Raw genomic sequence first — 24909 nt, forward strand, 5'->3', positions numbered from 1 at the left:
TTTTAGAATTTATGCGCATCCTGCCGTTTCCATCCAGCAGTTTTTTATGCAATATCCCCAAATGCGCAATAAAAAAAATAGGTCAATGGAAACCCTAGCTATTGTTAAGCTGGTTTTATTTTTTGTGAATATTTTTTTAATTATTTGTGAAGCATCAGGTAGATTTGGTTTACAAATAAATTAACAATTTGTAATACACATTTATTATTATTAGTATTAATAAAAATGATGTAAATAATTTAAATATATTTATCATATTGATTTATCTAAATGAATAACGTAATACATTTCCCAATGAAATATGTGTGTAAATATTATAATGTATAATGTGTAAATATTATATTGTAAATGCATATTATTATTTTTTAAATATTACAAAAAATATTACAAAAGTATAAATAATATTAATACATTTTAATATATATAAATATTTTTTAACATGCATCATAAAAATATATTACTACTTTTTTTATGTTGTGGGGCTGCTGAAAATATTGCCTGGCCAAGTACAAATATGAGTTACTAGCCTGAAAAGATTATGAAAAGTCCTTACTGTTGAGCCCTGGTCACTGAAGACCTGTTTGATAGAATATAAGCAATCTTTTTAGTTCTAACTCAAAGCCTGTAATTTAGCTCATATTTGACAAGGAGGGTTTAGGTGTGGTTATGCCAGTTGGATAATTTGTTGGAAAATTCAGCTGTGGTATCACTGACGAGCCAAGCCGTGGACGAAAGACACGTGCTGCTGCTTGTGCTTTCAGGTAGTTCCCTGTATTCTATTAAGACAGACAGAGCCCTTTGTTTGTGTGTAGTTTCCACATGTACGCCCATCTGGCACTCAAAGGCGTCAGTATTTTTGCTGGTGGGATACATGAAGCTCGGTGTGAACAGACCTGTGAATGAGCCCTGCCTCTTTTCTGTGCATTTTACAGCAACGTAAAGAATACAGGAAAGTCCGTTTTCAGACAGGCTATTAAAGAGCTCTTGTAAGCGAGCTGTGTGTATGGATGTGTATGTGTGTGCCTGTTCAGTTGAGCCATTGATTGCAAAGCATGAATGAATCTGTAGATGCTCCAGGCGGTGAGCAGTGTTCAGGCTTTCAACAGACTCCCAGAGGAGATCCTGGTCTGCTTTAAAGTCAGTGCGGATAAACAGTTACAGTAAGACACACAAACATTCAAACATGCTGGTTTCATTTCACTATAGTAGAGCTGGGCGATAAAGCTGAAATAAATAAATATAGTTTATATAGTATTTATGTGTGTAATAAAAAAACTATATATATAGTATATATATATATATATATATATATATATATATATATATATATATATATATATATATATATATATATATATATATATAATATTAGACTGTCAAATCAATTAATGGTGATGAATTGCATAAAACATAAGTTTGTGTACACACACACATATATATACACACACACTGTATGTAGTGTACACACATATTATATAAACAAATTTGGGGGGGATCTGTGTTTGTCATAAATAATAAATACCTCCATGTCATTCTGAGTCACAGGCGGTTTTCTTTACTACTTATTGTTAGTTTCTGTATAATGATACAGTCAGTGCAGTTGCCTGAAGCGTCGCTCTCGCGCTCCTCCTGTTTCTGAGATGCCAGAGAGAGTGTCTCTGGCCCCCGTCTGGTCGAACCCAGTACTGCTCCTGTCCCATCCAGCCGAGTGTGTGTGAGGTCTCAGTCTACAGGGAGACAAAGGGCATATTTTTCAGTTTGGAGGCCCTGCAGTGGGCTGGAACTCAGTGGTGCTGCATTGCCTTGTCAGTGTCACAGTTGAGAGAGAGAGAAGGGAACCGGGGGCTGGGATGAAGAGGGGGGAGGGGGGTCACTTCATGCTTTTTCAGTGCTCCTATGTTTCCCCTAGCTGTGTTCGTGGCACAACATTGCACAATGGGGGCTTTTGTTTGTTGGGGGGTGGAAGCGGAGGCTATTCTGTTTCAATCATTTCTGGAAGTCCTGTGTTTGCGACGTGGTGGGGGCTTAATGCTTTCCTTTGGCTGTCTGTTGTTCCCTCTCTCTCCTTTTATTCAGTCTTTCTCTCTTTTTAGCCTCTCTCCATCTCTCTTGCTTCATCCCCCTTTCAGACTTTGTTGCTTCTCACTTGTCTCTCATCATTGCCTTAAAGGGATAGTTCACTTAAAATTAAGAATCTGTCATCATTTACTCGACCTCATGTCGTTCCAAACCTGTAAGAGTTTTATTTATTCTACTAACACAGAATAGTACATTAGTACAAATAGTACAAATTTCTACAATAGTAGAAATTTTTAAAGACCGTGTTCGTTGCTCTACTACAATAAATGGGAACTGGAGCTTTCAAGCTTCAAAAAAGACCCATAGCTCTGTACTGGCCTATTCAACTCTATTCCAAGACTTGTCAAGTCATTCGATCAATTTTGTAGTAACAGACCAACATTAAAGTAATTTTTTTCACTGAAAAACTTTGCCTTAAATGTTAACAACTGCATTCAGATCATTGACTCAAGAGCGGAATCAGACTAAAGCAAATTATACTTTGGTTTTTACACCAAACGCATATATACCATTTGATGATGTTTTGATCGTGTATTACAGGTGTTCAACACATGCGCATTAGAGAGAGATTCATCTTTGTCCATAGTCTGCGCTATTTCTCTCCAGATGTTATAAAGTGTTATGAGCTCTTAAAGTGCCCCTGTTATGCTATTTTAAAGTTTTGGCATTATGCAAATTTGTTCTATTGTTACGTAGGTATGTAACAGGAACAAGACTGGAATTTGCTGACGACTTGTTTGGGCAGTTCAGAATCGATTCTTTCTTTTAGGAGACAATCACATTTTGATGTGCACTTTGATCTTTAAAACTTTGCAGACATTGTTGCAGTCTCCGGTAGTTTTTGTCCTGTCTTTTCCAGTTTATTTTAACCTCTTGTGGAGCTACTAAATAATGCAATAAAATTTGATGCGCATATGCCTAGTAAGCACGGTTAGAAAAACCGCTGGGTGCGCGTGTACTATGCTGATGATGAAACTTGCGCAATTATACGAAATTTGTACGCATGACTTGTGTAGACCACTTTTATGATACTTTTGTTATACTTTTGCTTCTGCTTGAAGCTTGAAACCTCCAGTCTCCATTTATTGGAATTGCCAGGGAAAGAACGATGAGTTCAGCCTCCTTTTGTGTGACACAGAAGAGAGAAAGTCAAACACATTTTGGATGACATGAGGATGAGCAAATGCTGGACATGAGACGACGAGTGAACTGAAGAGGTGTGTTGGCCATCTGCCTTGCATCTGCTTTCCCGCCCCCCCCACGATCAGCCACGTGCTTCTAACCCCTTGATTCCTCCTGTCGTGCTCCGAGCACATTTCACCTCTTCCTTACGCAGAGCTCACGCAAAAGCTCCCCCTTAATCTGACTAAGGGCTAATCTGTTTTGGGATGGAGGGCCAGACGAGGCTTACAGCCACCAGACTGCCTGACTCACTCCGTCAAACACCCGCCCTTCCTCCATCCATCCATCCATCCGTCCGTCTATCCATCATCCTGCCGGCGCTGCCAGACAAGAGACACCTGTCTGCTACAGAGAGCAATGTTGCCAGCGGTGGAGGCCCGTCTAAATCAATGATCACCTCTCTCATATCCTGTGCTTGTCACACTGTAGTTGTTGGTGTATTTAAATGATTTTGAATCTTTAGGATATGGTTTGATTTCTGCTGTTTTATTAAGTTAGCCTTTCACTTATGTCTTGTGGTTTATGGCCCCTGTACCGGCTCTGACATGAGAATGAGTGAGAAAGCGAGAGAGAGAAGTAAACAAACTCTGAAAAGAGGAGAATAGAATAATGATGTCACCGTCAGCCAATGAGAAGCACGCACCATAGAGCATTTAAGGGCTGTCAGCTGTCCTTTTCCATCCTCATCACAGTACACACACAGTGACTATGTTTGGAATGGAATACTAACTGCACAATAGAAACGACATACTATTTAAAAATGAAATAAATAAATACAGTTTAAAACTGTGGAACTAATGCTGTTAACCATTTCAAACAAGTATGCTACATTATCACAACATTGCATAATATATATTTTAACATGTAATTAAATCCTGTGATTACAAAGCTGAATTTTCAGCATCATTGCTTCAGTCTTCACTGTCACATGATCCTTCAGAAATCATACTGATGTGGTGCTCAAGAAACATTTCTTATTATTATCAATGTTGAAAACTAATATTTTTGTGGAAATTGATATATATATATATATATTTTTTTTAATGATTGTTAAGTTCAAAATATCTTGTAGGTTATCTGTGTATTCAGCGTGTTCAGAAAGCCTGCAGGCTGTACACAGTATCCACACTACAGTGCACACCGCAAAAATGTAGTATGTTAGCAGGCTAAATATTGACATTCACTCATCTTCTCGCTTATTTTGGTTCAGGCACTATTTTAAACTTTCTTCTCATAAGTCAAAACAGTATTACAAGTAGAAGTGGTCATTGTCAGTACTTATAACATCTGATTCCCCTGCAGAGCAAAATCCCTAAAACTACATACCTAAATTATGAATTGTACTTTTGCTATAACAATTTGAGAACAAATCAGTTTCAGATATTGAACCTTAAATGTTAAAGCTTGATTTAAAAATGTAATGGTGCAAACTTGTATAAGCTGTCCCTTTGAGGAGACACATGTTGACTGATGAGGACTGATCAGGATGTGATGAGTGTTTTATTAGAGTGATGAGGTTTTGTTCTTTGTGTTTGGCAGATTCTGTGAGGGTTGACATACAGTCTAATTCATACAGACCATAAGCACTACCTTTTTTCACACTCAGCTGCACATGTGTAACTGCATTGCCTTATTTAGCCGTGAAGTTAATGAGGACAATCTATTACGAGGCTCATTGTTTACCACAGTAAAACAGCTGCTTAGTGTAATCAAATCTTTTTAATCCCAACTGCAGCCTTATGCTGTAGTTCACAGTCCTCCGTAACAACAGGGGGCAATAACAGAGTATTGCAATCACAGCTTCCCTGCTGTTTACATCGTTTTGTATGTGGATGAATCTCACATAATTCATTTCAGCCCATAATCAAAAGGGGAAAAAGGAATTATATTTTGCATAGCATTGTGATTTAAAATACATGACAATTCATTTCTCTACTCCTATTTGTATATTTTTCAAATATAAGTATTCGTGCATCATGGTAGTTTAGTCGTGCCTATTGTTCTGATTAAATAAAAAACCACAACAATAATTTGCACAAAAAAAAAAACTAAATGGCTTTGTTTTCTACATCCAAAGATAAATTCTCTTCTTCTGAATTTTAGGTGAAATATGACCTAGACATACTGTATCGTCATGAATGGTGCCAAAGTTGTCATTCAAATAAGTTTAGTCCTAACCATTTTATACACTAATAATAAGCACTTATGAATATTAGCTCTACCTTTATCTTTGATATTATAGTGTCTGTGACATGAACTCAGATAACGTTTTGGTGTAATGAAAGTTTTTTACGTGGTGAAGTAAGATCGCTGTGTTGGCTTTCAAGTGAAATTGGGCCTGTGGCGTTTTGGCTCTGGGTTAAAACCCGTGGTTCTGTGTCCCACTTATCAATAAAGACAGAATCTCATCAGTCCATTTCACATGAAAGCACAGAAAAACAAAGCTCTGAAAGGAAGAGGGGAGGTCGAGCTTGCTCAGCTCACTAAAGCCAGCTGCTGCCTCTGAGGGTGATTGTGCCGCGGGTCTTGTCCCTCTCTGAGAACAAAAACGGGCCACACACACAACCTCTCTGCTCCTCTCCCAAAATAAATAAAGGAGCAGAGGAGTCTGTTTATATGTGTGTGTGCTGCCAGATGATGAATAAGTAGCCACCAGTCGCCCTCTTGAAGTCGGGGACGCTAGCCAGAGCAGCAGTGGCACGCACGCTATGCAACGACCCAAAACTAGACCGAGAAATGTAGCAGTCTGTCAGCCTGGTTTTCATGAGGAAAAGAAACCGAGACTGCAATATTCGTTTGTGCTCCCACACATTTTGCTTATTTTATTGTCAATTAAACTAACAAACTAAAAGTATTGCTTAAAAAACAAATAGGTTTTGTTAAAGGTAGAGTTGGCCGTTTCAGAGAGGTTACAAAAAACAAGCTAACTTTGAAAGCATAAGATCTCACCCTCCCTTCAGAGCCACGCCAAAACACATGAACACCCTCAGTCTGAGCAGAGTCTGCAAAGCGCCACGATAGACTGAGGTAAATTACATAGCATATAACATGACGATGATCATAATGAACGTAAATAACTTAAAGAGCTCGGACTTGTACCACCTGACTGGTGAATATTTTAAAAATATCAGCCAATTATTGGTGATTGTTTCTGAAATTAGTTGAATACAAAGCTGGAAAAGAGTAGATATAAAATTAAAACAAGTTTGAAAATTCACAACAAAAATAATCTTATAAAATCTCCTTTAACATTTTTTTTTCTTCATATTCCCCCATGCTTGCGCACATTACATGCACTCCGACATGCACAAACCTTTTAACGCAATTTTGAGATTTGCTATCCACCATCTGTCAGATTAGCAGGTTGCTAATGACCTTGTCAGTTTTTGAGGGTAAAGCTGCTGCATCATTTAATCTAGGTTCAAGGAAGAGCCCGGTATATGACTGCCGCCAACATCCGCTTTAAACGTCAGGCCAAATATTTATGCGCTCAACGCTGGATTACTGTCTCCTTCAAGTAAACATAAAATGTAGATGTGGCGTTTTGACTCCAGATGTTGTGCAAGTAAAGTGTGTGTGTTCACCATGCCAGGATGAAGAGTGTGCCAGCGCTATTGAAGTTGTTCCGCAACGCTATTGATGACTGTCCGCAGAAACAGGGCTTGACAGAAGCGTTCCGTTGAACTCAAAGACTCCTGATTGAGCCTGAAAGGAGACAAGACTCTTGCTGTGACTGCACATGAGAGAGAGTGTGTGTGCCTTTTAAAGAAATAGTTTACTCAGTAATAAAAATCCTGTCATTTATTTACCCTCATGGGCGATATGACCAAATTCTTATTTCACGATATGAGAGATTTTATTTAATGATAATGATTTATATCACAATAGTTATTTTGTGTTATTTGATCTAATTTCTGTTTTTAAAAATAAGAAAAAAGAAACAAATTGCAAACAATTGGACAAATACAATATAACAAAAATATGAATTAAACAGATTAAGTTTTTTGGTTACAATATTTTTATTGAACATGTTGTTAGAATTAGTAAAGAAACGTAGTAATCAAATGTAAAAAATAAAACGCATTGCATAGTCTTCACTGTATGACTTAAATATAAATGTATTCTTATTAAAGCTAAAAAAATTCAGTCAAGAAGAGCAAGTTATTTTCTCTTTTGTTTGATTCACATTAATGAGCAGCAGGTAGGTATATTAGGCTGCTGTTTACATACTGCGATATACACAATATAGCAAAATCTCTAATGATAGACATTTTATACTGTGGGTAACGATATGTTTCGTCAGGCCGCCCATCCCTATTCTCATGTTGTTACAAACCTGAATGATTTACTTTTGCCCATAGAACACAAAATCAGAAATGTATCAGAATGTTCCCGCTGCTCTTTTCCATACAATAAAAGTGGATAGTGACCAAATGGAGTAACATGTTTAATGTTCACAGGTGATTCCGCATTTTGCAGTTTAATATTTGCGCACACCCGTAGCAGGTATTTTACTACGAATAAAGTGTGTGTTGTGTGTTTTCAGTGAAATAGGTGTGTTCGTTTCTGATGAGAGTGTGTTGATTTGTGAAGTGAGTCTGTGGCTCCGGGACAGCAATGGGGTATTTTCTAACCCCCCCATCATCCAGGCAACGAGCAGGCGCAGGGCTGCCAGGAAACACAGCACATTTAATGAAGCAGATCTGGGAAGCCAAGTATTTTTAGCAAACTCTTGCGCTGAGAGGAAGCACCTCCAAAAGCAGTGGAAAACCAAAATAAAACGGCTTGCCTCCCCCTCTTTCTGAATCAGCCAGACTGTGGTGGCCCATGTCTGTTCGATTTTCGAGAAGTGACGCTGGCTCTGAACTCAGTCTGGGTGTGTGTTTGTATAAAACTACATAGACTAGAGCTGTACTTAAAGAAAGAGAGATTGGCTGTCTGGGTAAGTCCAAAAATGGTGTTTTATTTTTTTATTTTAATTATTTTGTTTTCAAATAATTTATTATTTATATTTTAGATGTTAATTTTGATTATCTTAAAATAATTCCTCTCCTTTTTCACTCCTTGTTAAAGACCTTATCCAGAGCAGAGTCATGACAGGTATGAAAGTGAGGCGTTGAGGGAAAGACTTAGTGTTTTCAATGGCATCCGCTGTAAAAAGCTGTATAAAGTTCCTAGATCATTTAGGCTATTTTCCACAGCTCATTTTGTCTGGATTTTTTTGTCTACTGAAATTTTTTTTTGAAAGATATTTTTGCAGTATTTTGTCAGCAGAACAATTCAAAAACACATAGAATAACAGTACACCCCACTACAGAGATGTATGTCTATCCCTCACAGCTTTGTTTTCTTCCCCGTTAAATATCCAAGATGGCGCTGCTGTGAATAAGGTCTATGTTGACCAAAAAATGTTTTTTTTTTTTGGGTGCAAAAAATATATTTTTCTAGTTGTCTAAGACATTTTGGCCCTATTGTTAAGTCTTATTAAATCCTTGTGTTGTGTTGCCCATGTTGTGTTGTGTTGCCCATGTTGTGTTGTGTTGCCCATGTTGTGTTTAAGTAGTCAGTCATCATGGTGTAAATGAAAGCTTTGCTTTGTCAAAGGACCTGCTTTTCCATAACAAATTTTCGCTCTCCCTCACACACATTATTCCTCTTTCTGTTTTTTTTTCTGTAGGTGAACGAGTGCATGTTGTTTGTGAAAGCTAGATGGCGGGAGAGAGAATGCTGGGATTGCCATGTTACTTCAATACAGTGGGATTAATGACTCCCACATTTCTTTAAACCCAGGGATATTAAGAGTCGCACACATCTTATTTTGTCTGTGCCATAAACTTAAGACACCAAACTCCAGTGATCTGTTTGCAGAGGCAGGTGTGCGTCTTGGTTTTCTCCGCCCAGGTCATGAGCCTTGTGGGATTGAGTGGAGGAAACATCCATCTCTGTGTACTGTTGTGGTTATGCCGAGTGTCTAGAATGATCCCAAGTGGGATTGTGTTTCCGGATAAGGATGTGGCTTGATGGAGCCAGGGGTCCGACCGCAGGTCTGCTTAGGGTCCTGTGCCAGTGGAGAGTAAGGCTAACAGTCTACTGTTCAGAGCGCTGTCAGTGGTAACCTGAGAGTGCTTGAGTGCACATGCTTACACACACGTAAGCACTCGAGGGGACTTGCACATACATGTGCGCAATCATACTCTATATATATTGGACATTGCTGTCGCATTTGTACATGCATACATGCATATACATACATTTAAATATTCCATTATGTTAAAAGCATCTCTAAATTTCTTATTTTTGATAAATCTGATAGTTCCTGTGATCTATCAGCTAATGCTAAATCTTTCATAACCGGACAGAAGCATCTTAAAAAAAACAATGACGACAGAACAGTGGGTTATATTACTTTGAGTATAAAGTAAAATAAAAGTCCAAAACAAAAGTAAAAACAATATTTAGCTGCTTTATCAAAGTTGAACATATAATCTTTTCCTCTTGTTTTTTAAAATATTAATAATGAATTATAATACTAATTATTGTTAATTATAATTATTAAATATAAGTGGTTAAAATGAACAAAAAAGAAAATTAAGTAAAAGTAAAAGTAAAAACATAACTAAAAAAACTAAAATTATAATCTTTTTTAAACATTATTTATAATTATATTTAAATATAATTTTTTAATATTGTAATTGGTTATAATTCACACAAAATAACATACCATAAATAGTTGTTGCAGAAAATTAATTTTTTCCCTATATATATATATATATATATATATATATATATATATATATATATATATATATATATATATATTGTTATCATTATCCATTATGCTTTGTTTGTCTAAATCTTAAAAGAACTAGTCACTTTTGTTCAATGTTTAGTCTTTCATTTCATCAACCAAGCACAGTTCAGCTGTTGGCTGGCTGGAAAAAGTGCATATGTAATAACGATGGTTACAGCACCCCCCTCACTCTCCCGGCACTAGGGAGGACTTGTTTACCACTTTTCTACTTCAGTCAATGACATGCCAATCATTGGGGACCTCCCCCTCTGGTCTCCAATTGGTCCAGCTCCTAGTCCCCGCCCCTTCAGCACTTACTATCAAAACACAGCATGAGGTAGTATGCTGTGCTAGTGCAAACATTAGGCTTTAATCATGACTGTTAGAGTTATTATTATTATTTATAACAACAATGTTTGGATATTATATCCAAATATATAGCATGTTATTATAATATTATAGCATATTATATTATACAAGGAACTACTGTTATTTACAGTTAATTCTATTTCTCTCTGCATTCAAACAAGGTGTTCTGTCAATTTTTTTGTCAGCATTTACTCACCTGAATGTCGTTCCAAATCCATAAGAACAAAAATAAAGATACTTTTAATATTCTCATTATTTTTGTATCCATCTATGTGAGTTTTGTTATCAGCATGTAAAAAAAAAGTACTCAAACACATTGTAAATGTATTCCATATAAATGAGGTTGAGTAAATCATGCATCAAAATTAGTATATTTAGTGTTATTTAGTATTAATCTCAATTTAGATCTGGATATTGAAATGAACGTTTGCAGACTATGGCACCTCAGCCTATGTAAACATCCCTGTACTTGTTAACAAATCCATCTGCAGTTTGCATGATTTAAACATTACTGTTAATAAAGATGCAAGTCTGTGAATCTTTTATTGCAAAATGTTTAACATGCATGATCCCAGACACGTTTGTTGCCTTAGTCAGGGCGTCTGTCTGCACTGTGCTCTCCCTCAGTGGATTTGTTTTTCACTATAGAGGAGACATTGGGTAGTCTGTCTGCACTGGGGCCTCTCGCTAGGTCACGTTATCCCAAATCTAAGATTACAGACATCTCTTAGCCATCCATGCCTGCGTGTACGTCAAGTCTGCGTCAGCATAAGAAGCGAGATGATCTTCCAGATGCATGTATCTGTCATTTAGACATACAGCATGATGAGTTCGGCTTCAGTGCTGCGTTTGAGTGTTGTGGAATTCAAGACGAGTTGGCCTTTTTTTTCTTCTCATGCGCATGTGCTGTAGCAGAGTGACGCACAAGCATTTTTTACCCAGCTTCAGCGAACACTATTGAAGCACATTAGATTGTGAGCCAAGAAGCACATGATGCATTAATAAAAAATGCCTGCCATTGTTAAAACGAAACAATAAATTGTGTCTGCACCAATGAAGCAATCATATAATTTAAGAAAAATACCTCTCGCATTGATTTTTTTTATTCCCTCAGTGCCCTGAAATGTGTTTTTGTGGCTGGTGCCGAGCCCAAGAGGATTAACATTCTGCTCTGAGATTACCCATTTTGAACATTCTAGTTATTCTTCACATAGTCCACTGAGTTAAGACCCTAAGACAGAACGGCATCCAAGTGTGTCAGTGGTTTCGTCCAGGGATAATAACACTGTTTTTACCGCATTCCTCTTAAAAGATTGCGTCAATCCAGAAGATATTGCACTTATTAACCTTTTATATAATCAGCCCCTGTCATTTCAGCTGCTGCTGAGGACGCCTGTGTGCTGTTCTTCTAGTCGTAGCGGTTTGCTCTATGTGGTCTGAGTGTTCGCCTTTCACAGACAGAGAGAAGAAGGGAGGGCTGGTCAGCAAGCGGTTGTCTCCCTCATGACTGCTCAAAGGAGCAGACAGGGTCAGTCACATCAGGACTGTCACGCCACAGGGCCTTGCGCAAGTTTGACTGTTTCGCTAAACGGGCCAGATAATATGTTATTACGAGTTGTTTCTGTGGTATTAAATGCTTTTGTTTTTTGATCTACTATCAACTTCCTTGTTAGATAATGCACTGTTTTTGTGAAGTAGTGGAAACCCACCAAGCCCAAGTAGTGCTGTACAGTATGTAAATAGGGCTGGCACTCCCAACAACTATAAATAAAAGACCATATCATTGGTTTACCACGAGAAAATGAGGTAATGTACTGATTGTGATGCTGTGTTTTTGTTTTTCTCCTCATTCATTCTTCAGTCAGCCATAACAGTCTTCCTTTCCAGCAGAAGGCATGCATGTCTGGAATATTTCCTCACTGAGGAATCGCTGTAGGTGTGGGATGGAAGAGCAGTTTGCTTGGGGTTCCCCCTTTTGCTGGCATTCCAAATAATGAATAACTTCCTGCTTCCACTCACTACAATTGTGTATGCAAATGGTTTAGAGAGCACCGTCAAACCAGGAATGCTTATGTTTAGGCTTTTTTGCTTGAGCGAAATTCAATTCTCAGGTAGTTAGAGGACGATGAGATATTTAAGGAAACGTGAGAGAGTCGGTTAGGTTTGGAATTAGAGCTGGAAAGTGTTCTGTTATTAATAGTCCATAAAAGGGCCATATGGCTATTTAAGGAAATGCAGTTCACATTTACAGCTCCACGCTATGCCTGTTTTTTTTTTTTTGTTCGTGTGTGTGACGTATGATAGTATATTCCTAATACTAGATTTACAGGATTATGGCTTAAAAGTTTAGCAGTTTTTCAAATGATCTTGTGCTTTGTTTTTTGTTGTTTTCAGTAAATACAGATTAAAGTGCACTTTGATGAGATGATACCGTCTAACTTGCATATGGACGCACGCAAATTTTTTAACTTTCTCACAAAGTTATGATCATTTTGAAGGGACAGATCATTTATTTTATATTGTGATATTATAGAAAAAGATTAAATGTTGGGTGTGTTCTTGGTTCCATGCATCGGTTGTTGATTGGATTTTGAGATGTGAGCGCTGCTTACACAAATTCAACTTAATGTGAGCTTGCAGTCATTTGTGGAGGGACGGGGTTTAAGTGGAATAAAAAATTAAACACATGGATGAATAATTCTTAATAAGATCTATAACATGCATTAACAAAATAAGCAACTTTTTAGTCACATTTGCAACCATTTCAGTCACAGTCTGGAGCCCTGCGTTTTCTATTCAGGAAACTGAATAGATTCCTGTGGAATCTTATTGGTTCACAATTTTTCTTCTCATAACTGTCTATTAAACATGAAATATTTTCTGTTAGCTGTGATTGTGTCATGCAGTGCAGCAGTTTGGTGTTTAGCGTGAATAAACACATAAATGACAGAAACTTCAGATATGGGCTAAAAACTTATTTTTATACTGTTTTGCATGTGGCTAATGGCTGTTTTGGAAGGTTTTTTACAATTGTTTGTTGTTTTTCTCTCACTAAACTTAGGAATTAAACTAAGGAATGTTCTAGTAATTTCTGCAAGGGTGGCTTATGATGTGGCATAATGTGCTGAAGAATGCTAAGCATCTCAAATGGCTGGAGTAGGAAAAGTGTCCAATTAAGTCCTTGCTGATGTTTGTTTTGCTGTGGAGAGTCGAGAGTGTGTAAAATCACGTCCCAGTGCTGTGAGATCTCCTCATTGAAATTATTTTCATTTGTAAGCCAATTGGCAACTAAGTAAACATACACTGTGATGGGAGTGAGGACAGATGAGGTAAGATTAGATTCTCTGAGAGGCTTTTGTTGTAAAAATACAAACAAAAAATAAAGTATCCTTATGTGGTGTTTTCCCAGGCTAAATCTAGTCATTTCTATAGGAATCCATGCAATCTTTAATTTCGCATGAGGGCGAAAGTTTTTCCCATGCAGATTTCGCAACAAGTTGGTCACGCAAAATCACAGCATTGACCAACAGAAATTTCAATGTCGCTAATGTGGCTGCAACTTTACTGCCAGTTTTGCGCTAAAGCTGTACCTCGGGGAGAAAATGCAGTGGTGAATTTCTACCAGAGTAGACGGCATGTAATAAGCATCAGGTGCGCCTCATTGAGCGCAGTGTACGTCGTGCCTCTCCTCTTGACCCACCCGCTCTTGTCATGAGCCTGGATATAGGCCAGCCAGTAGGGCTAGGATGTTGATGATTTGAGGGGATGTGTAAGCTCCATCCTCTGAAATCCAGCTCGCACCACCTAAATGTGTCATGAGCAGTATTCATTTCACAAATAAACTATGATTCTCCTGTAATGTCGTACTGCATGATGTGAGATCATAAATAAAAGGGGAAAATCCCATGTAGTAGATGTTTCTTTGGCTGTGCCCTCTGAGCCTGCTAGGCGGAGTGCCAGGAGACTGTTGCCGGGCGACCAGAATTCTGTGTCATGCGGCTTAGTTGCCTCCTCATTTTGAGCCGATGCCTTTGGCTGCCTAGTTAGTGCTTGGAGTCCCACCTCGGGTGGCAACCCACCCATGCAGACCTTTCAAGGGTATCTGCACGTATGCTTTTCCTAGAACTGCCGTCTAATTCCAAGTTCCCAAAATTGCTAAAATGTGAGGTTTATAATTTTATAAACTTTGTTTTTGTCAAAACCTGTATTAAGCTGTGAAGTTGTTTAAATAATTTTTTCTGTTTTTTGGATTTGGATGTTACCATAGACGTTGGGATTGTTTCAAAACCACGTTGCTACCTGTAGTTTTTTTTTCTTTTTTCTCTAAACAATTTCTACTGCTGATTCTAATATTTTGAAGAATTTAAAGGGAATCGAAGTGTTTGTTTTTTTGTATAATTAAATGCAATGTATCTAAAAAAATATCATCTTTTTTTTCCTGTCCTGAATTTCCTGTGCTGGTACCTAACATTGTTTTCAAGAGGTGTGTAATTACTTTTCAACACAACCAGACTATTTTGGATGATTTTTACCTTACTGAACAATATAACGTGCAAAATTTGGGCTCTTTTGATTTTGGCCAGTAAGCAACCCAGAACACCTTAGCAATGTCCTAGCAACCACCTAGCAACTATCCACAACACCATAGCAGTTGTTACTTGGCTGTTGATCAGAGTCAAACTATCAGCTCTCCTGTCCTCTTGTGCTTTTCCCACCCTTTCTCTCTCTGTCTTATATTACAAACAGTCTCCCATTGCTTGCTCAACATAAGTGATTCCATTGGAATGCTTATTGATCCCACATGTGTCAACAGTGTGCAAGGATCCCTTGACTCTCCTTAGCAAACAAGTGTGTACAATATGACTTGTTGAAAACTTAATTTAAACCACTCTCCTATTTTTCATCCTTTTTTTTTTTTGCGCTGCATAAAAGTGACTTTCTCACGCTTTTAACAGAAGCTGGTCTCTCATGGAAGTAGGCATATGGAGTATTTGGGGTTACATCATGATGTCATTAACCTTTCCACAATGGAACTGATTTTTGATTTTTGTTTGTCAAGAACTGATTACAGAGAGCCTCCAAACAAACCCGTTTGTTTGTATGAAACTACAGTTCAAAGGCATTGTTTGAAAAAGACAATGAACATGTTAAGACTGAATGTAGACAAAATTACAAGGATTTCATTGAAAAAAATTGTTTATGCCATGTACAATACCTCTGAACATCAATTAATCAGTCTTGTTTAACTTTCCTGGGCATAATGCATTTCTCTGTGTTGCATGTGCAAAGAATTGTGATGTTGTCAGTCACAAGTACATTTACATTTTAGACACAATATTGGCAATTCTTCTCTTTTTGTTCACCCTAATAGTTCAGAATAAAGTTTTAAAAAAATCAACCGTTGCATCTCCAAACAGCGCACAAAAGTTACATTTCATTTCTGAATGAATCCGTTCCAAAACAATTGGCTGGGTGAATGACTCACTGACTCACTGTGTGTGTTTGACTGAATCAGTTCCGTGAATGATTCTATGACTTGCTCATAAAGACAATGGCTGCGTTTAAGTCCATTCTTTTGTGCCCCTCCCTCCCTAACTTCCCTCCATCTCATTCACTCGGATGAACATCATTTATAACGTTGCAAAACCCTTGCAATGTGTTTTAGTGGAATGCCCTAAGCCCTTGATCACTTGGAATCTGCAGTGGAGCGGATTTATTATTTATCTGGTTTTTCTTATGAATTTGTTTGACACACCATTCTATAATACTGCCGTACAAAGCCAAAACGCAGTAACTACATATTTGGTCAAAACTGAGTTTAGATTGGAAATGGGCTTTGTAACATCTCCATCATCTTGTGACAAAATATCCTGGTTCAACTGTATCCCGTTTCAGAGTAATCACTATGTCAAATTTACAGTAACTACAAAATCCAAGCAAGTACCAAGGCAAACCGCAGCAGTAAGTGAAGCTACAGCATTCTGCCTTTGTTTACCTGGCTTTGACGCGGTAGATACTGCGGTCTGCCTCTGTTGCCACATTCAAATCTACCAATCTGTCCGCCTCGTGCACAGCATCCTTATCACAGAATCTGATAATTGCAAGGTTCCATGCGCAAGGTGACACTGTGACACAGACCACATTCAAGCCAACAACATATCATAATTAACCCAGAGAAACATGGCACAATCCCGAGGAAAACATGGTGTCTCTAGCTTTAAAACACAAGTATCCAGACAGCGGTAAGGAACATGGTAAAATATGAACACCTAACCTGGCAAATAACACCTGAATCAATAAATTGCCGTTACCAGCTAGCGAGCCGCTAGCATATAAACCATTTTAGCTTACCTGCTCCCCTTAAAGGCAGTAACGTTAGCATCTATCCACTCTGGAAACGGTGTTATAACTGTTTTGTTTCTTGTTGTCTTCATTTCTTACGCTATTGTAATGTATTTTATTGGGTAATCTCTCAGTTGAAGCTTAAAGGGTTAGTTCACCCAAAAATGAAAATTATGTCATTAATGACTCACCCTCATGTCGTTCCAAGCCCGTAAGACCTCTGTTCATCTTCGGAACGCAGTTTAAGAAATTTTAGATTTAGTCCGAGAGTTTTCTGTCCCTACATTGAAAATCTATGTACTTTATACTGTCCTTGTCCAGAAAGGCAATAAAGACATCATCAAAGTAGTCCACGTGACCTCAGGGGGTTAGTTAGAATTTTTGTGAGATTACGAGAGTACTTTTTTTGCGCAAAAACAAACATAAATAACGACTTTATTTCAACTATTCATTTCCTTCTCTTTGGGCCTCTAGTCAGTTAAACTAGTGTAATAGCGTAGAGCTACGTCACACGTAGGCTCACTATTGGCCGACGCTGGTCATGTGGGTGATGCGTATGACGTACAACAACAGAAGCCTACGCTGTTAAACTAGTTTAACTGACTCGAGGCCCACAGAGAAGGACATGAATAGTTGAAATAAAGTCGTTATTTTTGTTTTTTTTGCGCACAAAAAGTGTTCTCGTCGTTTGATAAACTTAAGATTGAGCCACAGTAGTCACTTGGACTATTTTAACGCTGTCTTTAATAAGTTTTCGAGGCCGGCAAGTTCAATCCCTGAAGAAGCCTATGGAGGAGTGATCCAGCTCTCAGATTTCATCAAAAATATCTTAATTCGTGTTCCGAAGATGAACGAAGGTCTTACGGGGTTGGAACAACATGAGGGTGAGTAAATACTGACAGAATTTTCATTTTTGGGTGAACTAACCCTTTAAGAGGAAGTTGTAAACATAGAGCTTTTATTTTGACGGGAAAAGGGAAGTGGAAAAAGCGTTGTATTCTGACCGTTGTCAGTGGTTGAATTAAGTGAGACATGCAGAGTGTGTGTGTGTGTGTGTGTGTGTGCACGAGAGAGAGAGAGGGAGAGGCGCGGACGCGATCGAACAGTGGAAACATAAAAACATACTCCGTCATTTTGTTCATACAGGACATAATTCAAACTGCAAAGAGTTTACTTATATTTGTGTACACTCGCAATAAAACACAACATTGTGCTTTTGTCAAACAATAAACTTGTCAAACTGTAACACACACACACACAGTTTTAAAAGCAAAACATATTTATCCAACCCCATTTAAAAACAGTCTGTGGGTGCCATCTTTTGGATATTCATCATATTGCATTGCTTTTCATTTCTTGTCCTCAAACAGAGCACTAATCTGTTTATTTTTAAGTTACACATTCTACATTGATTAAAAAAGAAAATCAAATGTGTTTTTAATGGTGGTATTATTTTATACGGAAGTCAATTATTTATAATTCAGATGAGAATAAAGTTAGGGTTAATTAAAATTAAGGAAAACAAATATATTGATCTGAAATATAGCAAATTAATTTTAAATTCAGTGGATTCAATTCAATTACCAAACATATCTCAAGGTCTTTTTGTCTTTTTATTAATTTAATTAATAAACTAATTATATAAAACTTATTTAAAAAATACAAGGCTTAAGACATGCATTCTCATGCAAACATAATAGCTTAATTTTTCTATTCTATATTTCTATTATGACTATAAATTTTCAATAAAAATAAAAATCCACAAACCAAAATACCAGCATTTTGATTGTGTGTAAAATTATAAGGATGTTTTGGGGAAAATAATGAGAATGACAATTTAATCATTTAAGACTTATGTGACAGGGACATTACGACAAAATACTATTCTTGAATACACTGGATGCAGGTTACTACCAAGCATTTTCAACACTCAACCTATAAACATCCATAAACAAAACATAAAACCAATTAAAACAAATAAAAAGGTATAAGGAATAAAAAAAGAAAGTTGGATTAACACATTTCAATTGTAGATACTGCACTCTGCTTTTGTAATAGTGTTTTAGTTGCTTGAGGTTAGACAAAGGCACAGTGCAGTATCTACATTTTTAGGGTCAAAGGTCATATCAATGGTCTTTTTTTATGTATAACATTTTCCTTCCTGTAAAGGTATTACATAAAAGTATCAACACTATTGTACCTACGACATGTTTGGCTGGCCTGTATGAAAACTTTGAAGCCATTTTTCTCAGTTTCAGTGTTGGCGTAGTTACTACACTTTGCCTTTGTAGGGCAGAATAGGCCTGTACAGTATGTATGCTTGGGCTGTTGGAGAAAATATATTTAAAAAAAAAACACACAAACGAAAATGATAATGCAAGAAACTATGACTGTGTAAAAAAAACAGTCATCTTATAGCTACAAGTATTATGCTGTTACATGTCAAAATAATTGTAAAATCATACAAAATGTGTGGGATGGTAGTAAATTAAGCGAGATCTATTGTAATGTCTAAATCATGTTGCATTGTGGTCTATGGATCTGCCTGAAGTGTACATTGAGTAGACTCGCTCCCTCAGTCAAAATTAAGGGGTCGAGGGTCAGTCCTAAAAAAATTCCCTCGTCCACTTGACGACATTGAACGCACTTCAAAATGGAAGGGCAAGGAGAAGTTCTTAGGGAAGTTTCTGAGCGTGTCGAAAAGTAAAGTTAAACAGCCAATCACTTATTGGCTGTGACACTTGACGTGTATCGCCACCTACTGGCATAAGGATGGAACATACAGAAAGAGTCACACAAAAATCCTACAACAAACTAATGCATAAACTGACAGTCTACGCAGGCCAGCAGAGAGATACACACACTGAAAAGTCCTAATGCTGTTGGATTGTATATCAGCACTCTTGGAACGCTGTACTGTCAATCAAATCTAAGAACTGTTGTATAACTGTTGTTTCTCATCATGACACATTCCAGCTCAGTTAAAGCCCACCACAGATGGACCGTGGCTTCTCGTTGGGCCCGGCCTCACTAGATGCTTCCCAAGCTAATAGTCCAAACTGCGGTCCATCTGCTAGCTAGATTTTTGGCTTCATTTCTCGCTCTACTCTTCCTCTCCCCCTCCTCCCTATCCTCTAAATTCCCTCAACAGTATCTAACAGTAATAATATTTAGCTGTAATGAATCCAGAGCTGCAGTTTACTAACAAGGCTGGCACACAGCAAAGCCAAGCCCTGCATCCTAACTTCACACAGGGCGTACTCGTCCTCCGTGCCCCGTTTCATAGCCGACTTCAGACAATTTTATTTTAGTCAACTAATCTTAATGCTAGCTCCCCTCTTACTCCAGAACACACGCAGAGACATATACAGAGATTAATAAAACACACACAGGAGAATAAATGGTCTTTGATTGCTTAAACAAACTAATCTTATATTAGTATTCTAATTCAACTTTTAAGCCTCAGAAGAACCTCTCAAATGTTTTTAACTCCAGAAAACACGTTCAATTGATTTACAATGTTGCCTTTTATATTACTATTTATAAACTCACTCTTCTTCCTTGTAACCGCAACTCACATTTTTCTCTATATTTATGCTTTTCTTTTCCAGTGTGCCCAAAGAAGTGTGAGAAGAGGGCATGCACGGATGAGGGCAAGTGCTGTCACCCCCAGTGCCTGGGCAGCTGCACTGAACCAGACAATGATAAGGCATGTGCCGCCTGCCAGCATTACTTTCACGAGGACCGCTGCGTTGAGGCCTGCCCACCGGGCACCTACAAGTTTGAAGGCTGGCGCTGCATCACCATGGACATGTGTGCCCGTGTTCACCTACCCAGCGAGGTCGACTTCGTCATCCACAACGGAGAGTGTATGCCAGAGTGCCCGCCCGGATACACCCGAAATGAGACTGAGAGGTACGCCACCAGAGCTGGATGTAGGGTTGCGTCATTAGACACCAGTGTCAAGAGTGTGTGTTTATGCTTCTGTAGTATTATTAATTAAAACTAATATAAAAAATATATATAATATTATTAAACCAATAATTTAAATAAAGCTGAAATAAAATATAAATATTAGATGAAAAACTAAAGGTTTCTCTGGCAATTAACTAAATTAAAACTTATTCAAGTAAAAAAGCGCCGTTTCTTTGTTTTACAAAATCACGTTTTGATGTGAGCGTACACAAATCAAAGTAGTGTACAGTTTCAAATGATCTAGACCCACAGGCTAGGTTTTTTTTTAATTATTATTAGGTTTCAAAAATCAGTGAAATTGACACCTGGCTCATGGAGAAAGGAAAATCACCATTATTTAGGGATTCTTCAAAAAGCGAGAAGTAGTGGGGAAAGCTGAGGAGAAAACTTTTTAAAAAACTCCTACTGGGATTAGGACTTGAGAAATAAAGCTTTTTGCAGTTTGTAGTCAAGTCAGTTATCACCAAACTCATAGAAACGGTGTCGTGACTTACGTAGAAGGTGCTCAGCATGGCTAGTGGAAAGAAGATTCAATTCAGATAGCAAAAAAGCCCTTAATGGTGAAAAAAGATTAAATGTTCCCTTTGAACTTCCTCTTCATTTATAAATCCATAATGCTTAAATGGGAAATACTACCACAGAATAGGCCTATTTCACAAAAATGGCCGCCAAGACCGGAAGTAGGGTAAACTTTTTTCCTTGGAGCAGATGTTGAAATGGAGTGATCCCCTGACACAAAACATGTTTATATTGCACTTGATTGTTATCCGATTTGCACGTCATGAACTTTTAATTATTATTATTAACTGTTGGCAAATTAAAATTTTTTGTAGAAGTTGTTTTCTGTAACTTTCTTGACCTTTTTTCTTTTTCCCTGGGTGCGCTTTGCCATACATGCTGTTTACTTGTGCAAGCAAAGGCAGCTGGAACATTTATTAAACGTGTAGAATACTTTCCAAACCATTACATATAGTATTATAAATTAAGACATTTATTACACTATTTGAGAAATGTGAGCATATTTACGGCATTAAAATTATTAATTTAAAACATAAGGACAGTGGGGAACCCTGATATTGAGGGAATTCCGTCGTAGACTCTCTCGTAGCGATGGAGAACTTTAATTCCTGTATTACTGAATATAAAATTACATACATTATATATTAGTAAGTATATTGTCTCTCACATTTTTAAATATATGAAGATTCCTTATGTATTATTCAATATATTGTAATATATTAACACCATATATTATTCTGTATATTTTCAAATATGCTGTGAAACCATTCATATATAGGGAAATATATTTTCTTTTCATAAGAGGACCCCAGACAGTAAAATGTGATTTTGTAACATCATGATTTTTTAAAACATGTAATATCCCTCACTTCATTCATGTTTTTAGTCTAACCATTTTTTTATTATTTTTCTTAATTTCATTATTAGACCTACTAGCAACGTTAGGTCGAATTCACTGTAAAGATGTACAATTCTTAGTTTCATTCATGGTGGTATCACGAAAAATGAGCCATAATAGTGGAAGATTGCTGCAATCTCCTGGACAAACTAATAACACTTAATAACAAAAGCCACTACATTTCACTCAATCAGACATAATTTCAATTTATTTATTTAGTTTTATTTACATTTACATTTAGTCATTTAGCAGACGCTTTTATCCAAAGCGACTTACATTTGAGGATTAAACCAAGCGAGTCATCGTGGAGAGGCAAAAACAACGCAAGAAGTGCTCAGAATACAAAGTTCAAACATTGCTCAGAGTAGCATAAACCAGACAAGCGAAGATTTCAAGAAAAAGAAAAAGGTTTTTTTTTTTTTTTTTTTTTTTTTTTTAATGTTAAGTGCTCACGGAAGAGATGAGTTTTCAGTTGTCTTTTGAATGCTGTCAGGGATTCTGCATTACGGACGAGGGTGGGTAGGTCGTTCCACCAGCATGGGACCGTGAATGAGAATGTTCTGGACAGTGATTTTGTGCCTCGCTGTGAAGGCACCACGAGCCGTCGCTCCTTGGCCGATCGTAGGCTTCGGGTAGGGATGTAGACCCGTAGGAGCGAGTGAAAGTAGGAGGGAGCTGAGCCGGTTTAATTATTTAAGTGTGAGCTTAGTCATCAAGTGTCATGCCATGCAATGAATGGAACTTTTTTTATGTAGGCAAACGTCAAGAATTTGTTACCTTTGTCCAATTTCGATCTTTTCACAGCTCCTTGAAAACTATCAGCAAAACGGACAACATCTGCCATTCTTACTTTTGTCAGATATATGAATGACTAAGAGAAAAAAACATAGACAGTAAAAGAAAACAAGTTGTTCACAGTCCATTTTGAGAATGAATGGCGATCGTAGCGGGCAGCTGCGCGACCGGAAGTATCGCTACCCTACTTCCGGTCTTGGTCGCCATTTTGTGAAATAGGCCTATCAGTCCTAAACATCAGCCCTGCCTGTTTCTGTAGGTTCAGGTTCTATAATTAACACCAAGTCAAACCTGTATACACTTTTCGCAGCCAATGGTCTAAAGCTGCTATATTTATGTTGCCATTAAGATGTATGTGCTGATTCAAAGGTTTAGATTGATCTTTATGATCTTCAATTTTCAAAATCTAGGCCTTTTCACTTTCAGGTAGTATGTAACATGCTGGAACGTTTATAAACTAGGTACAGGAGATTGTAATTACCACACCTTAGACTTTACTTAGAAACCTGCACTTTTCAAGTAAAATATTAACAAACTTTTCCATATAACTTTTTAGATGTTGACTCTGTTTTGCCTTTAAATTGACCAGACCTGGTTTTGCCTCACTGCTGATTTAATGATCCACTTTTCACATAAAACCCAGAGTTTATGCAGGAACTCTGTTAAGTGCATAAAGCAGTGACCTTGTGTTTGTCAAAAACAAGCCTTAAATATTCTTCATGTTTTGGTGAGACACAATGATCCTGTCACGGTTCACTGGCGTTTGCCTGTTTGGAGTCTGTGTGTGTGGCTGGGACCTGTCCTTGACACTTACACTCCCTTCTTCTCCATCTCTTTCCCATCTGCAGTATGTTTTGTAGTGCCTGTGACGGACTGTGCGACAAGGTCTGCGAAACTAAAACAATTGACTCAGTGGATGCTGCTCAGTCCCTGCAGGGCTGCACGGTCATCAAAGGCAACCTGCAAATCAACATCCGGCGGGGCAGTAAGTACCCTCACTCTCAACCTTTTCTACACAAATGACCCTTTTCTGACACAAATGACATGGACATTCCCACTGTCATGGAAAACCAGCAGTAATCAAAGAATGTTCAAATTGTGATATCCAACATGGGAATAATTAGGAAAAATAGTTGCACTCTGCTCTAAAATATTTAATCTGCTAGATGTTTAAAAACTTTTTATAAAATTATACAACTTTTAATTGGGTTTTCACCCAAAACATCCCTATTTTGGTGATAAAAAAAAATCAGGACCATGTTGAGTTTTGACCTTGGTACTTTTTTAAACTAAAATATTAGTTTTTTTTAACAGTGCTTTAGAACAATATTTATTTTGAAAAATTACATATAAAAAAAAACACTTTACAATTTAAATATTTTTCCCCTAAAGATTGGTACCTGATACACAAATGAAAATCTATTTAAAATTTGTATTATTTTCATAATTATTATTTTAAATGTACAAATTTGTATTAAACCCTTATCCAGTAATCAGGAACAGCAGGAAAGATCATGAAAATCATTGGTCAAATGGTGGTAGACCCTGATTATTGTTTTTATTTTCCTGGGGTGACACAATAAGGCTCATGTACAGAGTAAAGCTCTTAGTGGTTTGATATGGGACAGTTGCTGCCAGCAGTCCTGCACAGGTCATGTTTGGTAAACCCGCACCCGCAGTATTTAACAGAACACACGATCCGTAATCCGACAGCAGCACTAATTTAATTCTGTACCCGACTCGACCCATTTGACATAAAGACCGTGACCCGAACCACACCCACATTAAATCTACTACATCAGATTGACAAAAAATTATTTATTTTTCATGTAACACAAGAAATCAAACCAACATTAGCCATTCTGAGTTGATGCATTTAAGAAAAATAGACACGCAGCCCAACATGGTAATAATTAAAAGAAAAAAAGATGAGAACGTGCATCCGTCGTGTAAACAATAA

General features: G+C 37.4%; 1 protein-coding gene across 2 annotated transcripts in view; it reads left to right on the top strand.

Moving 5' to 3' along the window:
* Positions 1 to 24909, top strand: part of igf1ra (insulin-like growth factor 1a receptor) — a 110179-nt gene that overhangs the window by 46924 nt on the left and 38346 nt on the right. For both annotated transcript variants that reach the window (XM_077248866.1, XM_077248867.1), the window contains 2 exons: positions 20374 to 20677; positions 23798 to 23934. In XM_077248866.1, the coding sequence (XP_077104981.1) occupies positions 20374 to 20677; positions 23798 to 23934 (441 nt within the window). The remainder of the gene's footprint in view (positions 1 to 20373; positions 20678 to 23797; positions 23935 to 24909) is intronic.

This window comes from Siphateles boraxobius, unplaced genomic scaffold, assembly GCF_051911475.1.
Source record: "Siphateles boraxobius isolate OS27281-9 unplaced genomic scaffold, OSU_SipBor_1 31, whole genome shotgun sequence".
NCBI classification, from domain to species: domain Eukaryota; kingdom Metazoa; phylum Chordata; class Actinopteri; order Cypriniformes; family Leuciscidae; genus Siphateles; species Siphateles boraxobius.